The following is a 10,112-nucleotide window of genomic DNA, read 5'->3' on the forward strand; positions in this document are numbered from 1 at the left end:
ATAGAAAAAATTTGATCACAAGGCAGGATTCGAACCTGCGTTTCTTGCCTAACCGTAGCAACGCCTAGCCTCTCGACCACCCGTGATCCTGCCACAGTAATCGAATTTCTTCTACTCTTTCGGTTTCATGTGCCTAAGGCACGGGCAAGGGCACCCCACGCCATCTATTGAGATGATTAAGAACCATCACAACCAATACGAAACATTATTTCAATGATTACAATATTGTATCGATGGAACGCGGCCTTTGTTAAATTTAATTTTTCCTGCCTCGTGATCAAATTTTTTTCTATTCTTTCATAATTTCTCATTTATAAAGCATTTCAATGCTATAAAACTATAAATTAGATTCATTTAATTCAAACTTTGTACACTTATCGACGATCGGTGACAATAAAACAATTTCATGAGTTCTTATTATCCTGATTAAGACCGCCAGGATTAAATGACTTCCTTGCGTATACTCTATAAGAGACAATATATGAAAGCATATTGTTTAGCTTATAAAACTATGTATACATATCATGTTTTAGAGGTTCGGAAAACTGATATATCAGTTATATGTTTTCTCCTGCTATAGCAAAACCCCATAAATCGCATCTCATTTCGTTTATTATAGACTAGCTTTTTCCCGCGGCTTCACATACGTTAAATTTGGAAAAAAACCCCTTCCCCCCTTCCCTTTTCAGAATAACGTATATACATATATACCTTCCTCTTGGAGCACACCATCTATACACATACGGTAGAAAGTGACCTTATTTAACACTATGTAGTGATAACTTTTCTTCCTATAATAGTAAAATATATCGTTTGTTTCTATGGGGAGTCGCTTACTCTCGGTCTGCAGGGGTCGCAAAGCGTATATCGAATTACCGAGGGTCTATCACCATACGCCGATCATTGTTTTCCGCCGCACTTGCTCCCGACTATTTGATAGAAGTTAATTGACGTATCTTTTGTAAAGGGGCTTATTTTAAGATGAATTATTTTTATTGAAAACTTTTCGTCGTAATTTATCTTATCTACACTTATTATTAAAAAAAGACACTTTAGCACTTTTTTTTTTATATTTGTATAATTTTTACGCGAAAACAGCTGGATTGATTTCAAATATTCTTTCTCCGCTGGACAGCTGCAACTTCACAGAGTGACATAGGCTATAAACCACGGACGAACAGGTAATATACGATAAAGTATCTAAAGACATTTGACTGAGTGGTAGTTGTGAGTGTAAGAAGAAAGAATGAAATAAAAAATGTTTATTTAACGCCATACCTATTACCTATCTATAACAGTCTGGAAGAAATCGCCGTTTCGCAGTAAGACCGCCATTTGAGATAATTTAAGCTAGATTAAGTTTCAAGTTGTAATTCTATCCAGAGCAATAAAGCTAAATAAATAAACATGCAATTAAAATTAGGAAATATGTATTTATTACATGACATTTTAAAATTAACAAGACCCAAACTCCACTTTATCTCGCGCATCTTTAATTTGAAATATGACATAAAAAAATTAAGTCAAGTCAAGCATTTGATATCCACATTAAGGGATTTCTGAAATATGAAAGTAGGACTCCTTCAACAATTAGTAAAGAGGTGATGATGTTCAAAAGACTTAAAAATTTTCATGAAACGTGTCTAAGAACACCGCACATAAGTTACTTTTAATCACAAACTAAAGTGACATCGCTTCATCCGTTCGGGAGATATGATACCACAAACAAACAGACACACACGAACTTATAACACCCCTCTTTATTTTGTTTATTTATTGCAGTCTCGTGCCACTTGTGGGCATTTTAATCTCTTCTGGTTCGGGAATTTCTTTTCAGTCAAGTAGGTGGTCAGCCTTCTGTGACCTGCCAGACCGAGACATTTTTTGTGTGAGTCCCCACCAGGAATCGAACCCAGGATCAACCAACCCAACCTTCAGTTCTACGCTCACGCAAACCGTTCAGTTGGTATTAAATATTATCCATTCCTTTACTAAATACCAGTACAGCGCCATCAACTTATCTCTACAATGAAGGGTGCCGTCACCGTCGCTTCACTGTAACCTTCAGAATAATATTCCCCGGAATATCCCCATCATTTTTAATAGCTTTCGGCATATTTAACAATTAAAATTTAGAAATATAACAATGAAACAGCACTTAGCAATGTCAATAGAACATCTTTACTTAAATTTCGACATTTCCAATATAAGATGGTGAAACAATAATTAGTGAGATAGGAAATATTTTATTATTTCTATAAACTGTCTTGTTACATTGTTTTTTACATTTTTTCATAATTATTAACGGGTTTATCACGGTGTCGATTTTATAATTTTAGCGAGTAATGTAATACTTTATTTTAAAAGGAATTCTGCATTATTTTATGGTGTAAAAAAGAATAGAAATTTAGGAATATGTCTAATAAAGCAGGTGAAAAAACTGACAAGATCCGAAAATGTTTGAAAGTTGAAGTTATTTCTATTATTAACATTTATATGTTTAGAACAATGATAATATTCAATATTTTTAGTATTTAATCAATTAGTAGTAAAGAGTCCTTGATTTATAATTTTTATTTTTCTATTAAATATACAATCCACCAAGTTAATTCTACCATACTAACGCCATCTGTCCGTGAATAGAAAAACGTATGTGAAAAGCTTGCAAATAAGTTCTGCTAACATTTAAATCAGTTACGATATATTTCCTGTATTTTTTTATTATTGTCACTTAACATAAAATTAAACGAAATTTAAACATCTGATGATTCAATGTGATTTAATTTTTTCTTTTGCCTGCCACTTTATTTAATTAATAACTTATTTAGATCAGAGAGACAGTATACTATCGTTTGCGAACTACCTATCTACCTATAATTTAACACTATTTATTGCAACGCTATCTAGCGGATCTAAATACATTCTAACCATCTGTATGGTGATAATTATGTATTACGAGTATATATGTTGGTTTAGTGGATCTCTGTAGCTCAGAGCATACAGAAATGTTCGTTTCATTTAATAATTATTTATGTAATTGGTGTGTATCTTTTGTATGTATGTATTTTAAACTTTATAACCGCACGCGTTGTTCACGTATTATATTATTACAGCTTCTTGGCCGCCAGGTTGTGCGGAAGAGATCGCTGCTTGGCGATAAGAACGCCTGTTGTGCTTTTGTGTGTAACATGTATATATTTTTACTTTTTTTCTCATCCTTTGGTGCATTATAAAAAGTTTGTTTTATTTGTTTGTTTGCTAAATACAAACTGAATAAACAATGATGCGTAAATTAAGCTATGAAAGTATTGCTAGCAAGCAAAATTTTAAGAAATATACGCATTAAAAGTTACCCAGAAATTTATGTCGTTTGGGAAACTAAAACAACCAAATAAGAGAAATTATACATATATTTCAATATATTCTCACAACGTTATACCACGGCACCAACTACATTACATTTCTTTACTAAATCACAAGTTGCACACACACAAACATACAAAATTAGTCGTCTCATAAATAATTACTCTAATAATAAGCGTTATACAATTAAAATGGCGTCACTATAGAACGAGATATTTATACCAATCCCATTTAAAAACAGATCCAAAATTTATAGCCTCTTGTTAGAAAAATCACAAAAAGAAATAAAAAAAATTTAAAAAAAAAATTACTGCAGCGCATGACATTGGTAAAAATACCTCATTCAAAAAAATTATCACTAATTTGACTGAAATTATCAAGATTCGATTCCAAACGTCGTTTCACATGCAAAAACTCAGTGTTGCTATTCGAAATAAAAAAAATATGAAAAAAATTGAAAAAAAATACATACATACATACATACATGTCTACAAGTCTACCCACTGAGAAAATTTCAAAAATTTCCTACTAGTTTAATTAAACATAAAAAAATTGATTTACAAAAGAGAAAAAAAACACAAGTGTCTGATGAGAAAATATTTTAAACAGTTCATTATTTGGCATTAATTTTGACACAAAAAACGGTAAAACGCGTATAAGTTACGGATTTTATAAAGTACTTTTAAAAATCATTTAATATTTGTCATGAATAGAGTTACGGCACTTAAATAACTTAATATTTATATATTCAAAGGAATCTAAACAAATCTAAAGATCTTTTTATGGAATAAACAAATTTTTATGCAAATCTCATTTTTTTATTAAAAAATACATATAATCATCTTTGAGACAAAAATATATTGATTTTTAAAAGCACTTAACGCAAAATCCACCTAATATACTTACTACATATTATAAATACAATATTTATGCATTTATTAAAATTACGTATTTGTTATAATCTGTATGCGTTCTCACACAAAAATAGCTTACTTCTGATTGGTGTTACCATATAATTTTATAACCTACTTACATTAAATTTGTGTTGCCAGTGTAGAAAAAAAATATCGCGTATAAAATATCTCTTCTACACTGGCAACAACGAATATATCTTTTATTATAACAGCTACATTAAAATAGATTTCGCAAATAGGCACCTACGTAAGTATCGACTAGGCATTTCAGCTTAAATGCAAGTAAAAAAAAAAAAATATTGTTCAATTTGAGATCGCTAAAAATAAATACACAAACACCTCATTAATAATACAAAAAAATGCACCAATTTAAATTTATTTTTATACGAAACATTTCTTTTTTATCAAAAAGCTAGTTAGATCTTAGTCCGCCCATGACCTCGCTCGCTTAATAAAAACCCAATTACGAATGAAAGGAGGGTTGTGTTTTCTGTTCTTTATTACATGGATTATATCAATGTAAAGGTATTATATTTATTTTTTTTATACAAAATATAAACAAACAAATACGTCGTAAGCATTGAGCGAATGATAGCTATTTATGAGTCAGTTGATTGAGTTATTTATCTTTTTAATGAGTTTTTATTTTTATTAATCGATTTCTTTCACTTGTTTTAAAGTATTTTTCTTATTTACCTCTATTTATTAAACCAATAATTATGATGTTTTCATTATATTTTAGTACATTATAACTTTGTACTATTTTTCTTTATCCGCACTTCATTTTTTTTTTATTTTGATTACATGTAATGCTGTTTTAATATTACATAAAGTATTTACTGTAACAATATTCGTTTTAATCCTATATTCATTATACTCGTTAGAACGAGAAAGAAGCATATCCATCTCTGTCTAACACACTATAATATAATATACATATCCCTTTTTAAAATTAATATTGCTTAACCTTGATGTGAGTATCTCAGTGTAGATACATTTCAATCTGGTTTTCAACTTCAGGTCAGTAACACCCTTTTTAAAAGTTGGTTAAAAAGATTGATTTCACTCGTCTTTTTATCGAGAAATTAAAATTATCTCGGAATCAAATCGTTAAACATAATATATTTAAAACGAAATATTACTACTTTGTATTATATATAATATAGTATTGCAACAGTCATTGATCTATTTATTCGAGTAAAACTATATCACCAACTGTCGATCAGTTGGCCCAAGTTGGGCCATATTCGACATCGTTTGACCACGCTTGACAGAACATTAAGGAACTGAACCGTTGCTGGCGATGTTTGCTTTATCCCAAAATACAGTCATATTAAACCAATTTAATAATAATAATATTAAATAGTTTAATTCGAACAAGCCATATGGGATACGTTAAAAAGGTTCTAAGTGACATCAAATTCTAAATTTGACACAGCAAATTCAACAATCTAGTCAAATACGATCAAACATACGTCAAACCGTAACGGACGTCTATAAAAACTGAAGACACAAAATGTGTAAATACAAATCAAATATCGCGTTCAACTTAACAAAGAAATTTATCAAATCAGAACTTTGAGCCAACCCCTCCAATTGATGGCCAACGTTGGCCAAACGCGTACACAAAAAAAGCCCAGCTGACTACAAATTTGACTTAAGCAATCATTAAACAATATCCACCATTGACCAACATTCAGTACGTCTTGAATTAAGCCACACGGCTTTATCAATTTGAGAATGTGTGGCGATCCCCGCCCACATTGGTATCCATTGGCCTACATTGGCCCACATTGGCCCAGTCATATTACAATGGTGTCTCCTTCCTCCACTGGAAAGCGTTGGTCTTGACAGCCGGGTTGGCCGAGCTGGCGCTGGCGGCCAGCGCCACGCCCGTGCGACGAATATTTGCCGCGGCGTTGTCTGCAAAATTATAAAATATTATAGAATTTTTTGTTGCATTACAATGAAGTTAGATTATAAGGAATGAAAGAGGAAAGAAAGACTCCCTTTTTTGTTGATATTTTTTACACAGATAAAAATAGAATTTAAAGTTAGGTTATGCGTACATACTTATAATTCCATATATTATTTTTTATTCCCTAGTGACTAACTATCTCTGCACAAAATCGGTTTAATGGTTTAGGCGTGAAGAAGATATAGACAGAGTTATTTTCTCATTTATAATTAATTTTAACATTTAATGGTGAAGGTTATTATGATGAAAAATAAATTGTTGTTATCTTTAAAAAATCAACTAAACTGACTTAAAATTGTCACAACTAGATCAGATTTAAATGTGACCTTTCAATATAAACAGATTCATAAAAATCAGTTCATCCAGTCAAAAGTTAAAGTAACAAACGCAAAAACAAAAACACAGTCGAATTGAGACACCTCCTCTTTTGGTGTAATATGACGATTCAAAAGTGCTTCTATAGGAAGTCTAATTGAATTAACAAATGTTTGAGTTTGAGTTTGAGTCTGAGATTGAGTTTGAGTTTAAGTTTAAGTTTGAGTTTGAAGTCGATTGAAATTCTACAGCTACCTCATGTCTCTACTTACCCAAGCCATTTCTAACGTTGGCGACCAATCGCATCGCCGGATTCGTGACTATACCGTTCCTCTTGTTTTTGCTGTGGACCAAATAAGCATTTTAAAACTAAAATCTAGTCCTCGTCCCGGCTCCGCCCGGATATCAAGATTCCAAGGGAGGAATTTAATCGGGATAATAAGTTTCCTATCACCCAAGTCAGCTCACACCCTGTCTGTATACAAAATTTCATCAAAATCCGTTCAGTAGTTTGAGCGTGATTGACAGGCGCTTGCCCGTCCAAACAAACAAACTTGCACATTTATAATATTAGTGTGAAGTAGTGAGATATCATATTTTCCCGTAAGACTCCTAAAAGCCTAACGTAATCTACCTGACCTAACCTTGGAGCGAGCTTTTCTATCTCTATTTGTGTTCACTGTAAGATATAGAGGGAACAATTGCTAATTATTTATGTCATAATATACTACATTTCAATAAATTTCTGCAATTGTCTCTGTTAGATCTACATATAAAATTCTGGAGTATATTGCTTTATGAATACAGCAGGACAAAATATACTAATATATCTAAATGCCAAGTTTGTATAATGTCAAATAAAGACTGGTTTTCTATTAAAATGAAAAAATAAGCTTTCCTGAAAGATTTTTCCACACACTTGACCAGTCTATAAGGACTTTACCCACTGTGTAGTGATTTTTCTCGTATAGAATTAATTTTATGTCAGAGGGGGCAACAGAGCTGGTGGTTCGCCTGATGGCAAGCGATCACCACCGCCCATAAACCTTCAGAGAGATAGTACAATCGTGATATTCTATATGCGTAGCCCTTCCAACCCCTTTTCCTCGTGATTTAACATAACATAAAAACATAAAATTTTGTCCTATTTCTAGATGATATAAACAAAAAAAAGATGCTTTTCTTTGCAATTTCCAATTCTTACTTCGTTTCTATCGATGCACCTGTCCAATTTTCCACAAAAAATATCAAAAAATCACCCCTCTTTCCATGGGTTGTTAGTAACCAAACGCATGCAAATATTAGCCGACCCATCGCGACTGGTGAGCAGTTAGTAAGCGTAATTCGTTCGAGACTCGTTCAACAATGCATATGATATATGTCGGGCGATGAATGGTTCAATCATTATGAGAAGAATATCTTTAGATTTCTTTGTATTCGAAATCTTGTAAGGGCCAAAATTTTACAAGATTCATAAAAGGCAGCGTACGCAGCGTCCAAGGAAAACCAGCGTGAAATAGTAGCACAACGTTTTGATGTGCTGGACCATGCTCTTTTGTGGGTTCTAAAGAGAGTCTAATCAATAATACTGTTTTATTTCATGAAAACCATATAACCTAACTCTTTCAGTTAATAAATTGATGTACGTACAATAAAAAGAACTTTTCTAATTATTATGAAAAAAGCTTCTGCAATCGACAAAGGTATTTCTGCAATTATTATAGCTTAGAAACCCACATTTTCCGTCTATGCTTGTTAAGCACCCAATAAAATGCCTCATCTACCTACCCTTAGATAGTTAATATAATACCAAATTTTAAGAACAGTTCAGCGGTTCTCTCAAAAGATTTCCCTTGTACAAACATACAGAGCTTCGAACGATGTCTTTAACGGTATATCCACTTGCTACCGTACCTAACCCCTAAAGAATAGTGCAGGTGTCGATGTGCGATAGTGCCATGTGCTTAACGACTCTACCGAATGGATACAAAGATTTTGATAAAAATATCTCACCAACCCCTTATAACAATAACCTATACTCTGAAATAATAAATTTAGCAAGAATAACGAGCACTGACCAAATGATATTCTATAGCAATTATATTCTATAGATTTTTTTTAAAGAACAGTTAAAATTTTGATCACTAGGCCGAATTCGAACCCCCGCCAATTCGCCGAAGCGTCGCAACGCCAGACCTCTCGGGGTCCCGGTCCTCGAGACCAATTTATTCCATTTTTTTATAACATTTTTCATGAATAAATTTAAATGCTTTAAAACTAAAAATAAAATGATAGTCCTTCTGTACGTACTGTTCTATAGATACACTATAATGTAGATGCACTATCCATTCCATCGCTTATATCTTCTGAATCGGCAGTAGTTTATAAAATTATTATACATAAACACTTGTATAAATTTAACATGACTATTTTTTAAAGTTTGAATTTAAGTTTGAGTTTGAGTTACAGTAGTGCTATTGTAACCCCATTCGGTAGATAATATAAGGGTGAGTGATCTATGAACGTGAATGAAAGCGATAAAGATAGACGCAGTTAAATTGCTATATCTGTCTCGCTCCAGAAACATCTCTTCTCCATCCATATTTAGAAATTTGATTAAATGAGAAGCTACCCAATACTTACAGAATTTTCTATTGAATATTTACGCATATTAAAATAAGCTATGCGGTAAGAACCTCTGTTTTTGATAAGAGAATACAAGGAGTAGAGACAATAAGAGAGAAGGAAAGAAGATAGAAGAAAGAGAACAAAAACAGGAAGAGTCAGTTAGTTATTTAACTGCGCTACTCTCAGTGAAATGTCTATGAATAATTTCACAAAGACGAGTTGATTAAATTTTAACACTTCATCAAAAATGTATCAAAATATATTCTTTTTGATCATTAAAATGGCAAATTACACGTCTTCGTGAAATATAACATTTTACCAATGCACCTAAACACCAGACGATACTCGATGTTTTATGGAGTGACATTATTATGGACGCCAAATAAATAAAAAAAAAAATTAACCATTATATACAAGAAAAAATAAAATTATTAAAAAAAAAACAAATTGAATCGCACATAAATACTTGAACATTATGAAATCAATATTATATAAAATAACAAAAAAAAATAAATAATAAAACTTAAGTAATTTACAATTCAACAAAACCAATTCGCAATAACAGCACTCCGCCGCATCGAGTATACCCGTCCCTTTCACTCACGTTTTCTTAAATATCTTCCCTCTCGCTCTCCCGAGCCCTCCCACAAACTTGTTATACGCAAGTCTGGACGCCAGAAACACCGCGCTATTTGTAATATATCAAAACATTTATATAAGTTAATTTCTTCTCTAACCCAAAGTAATATAAAATCAAATAATTTACATTTAATTTCTATAGTATCAGACACAATAAAAATCACATTTTCTTAGTATTTTAACATATACTAAACAATAACAATGTAATACAAAGCACTGTTAAGCAAAAAATGTCGAAAAAAAAAAACGAATGCATGAAAAGTTCTAACATAAAT

The 10,112-nt window shown here is 31.9% G+C and overlaps 1 protein-coding gene across 1 annotated transcript in view; it reads right to left on the bottom strand.

The window, feature by feature from the left end:
* Nucleotides 1-4,093: 4,093 nt before the first annotated feature.
* The window catches only part of LOC119838094 (ankyrin repeat domain-containing protein 50), a gene marked incomplete at its 5' end in the record, with an annotated part of 34,835 nt that continues 28,816 nt past the window's right edge, over nt 4,094-10,112 (bottom strand). The window contains 3 exons of the mRNA XM_038363905.1: nt 4,094-6,200; nt 6,843-6,913; nt 9,803-9,892. Of these exons, the coding sequence (XP_038219833.1) occupies nt 6,085-6,200; nt 6,843-6,913; nt 9,803-9,892 (277 nt within the window). The remainder of the gene's footprint in view (nt 6,201-6,842; nt 6,914-9,802; nt 9,893-10,112) is intronic.

The sequence above is a fragment of the Zerene cesonia genome, unplaced genomic scaffold (assembly GCF_012273895.1).
Source record: "Zerene cesonia ecotype Mississippi unplaced genomic scaffold, Zerene_cesonia_1.1 Zces_u001, whole genome shotgun sequence".
In the NCBI taxonomy this organism is placed as follows: domain Eukaryota; kingdom Metazoa; phylum Arthropoda; class Insecta; order Lepidoptera; family Pieridae; genus Zerene; species Zerene cesonia.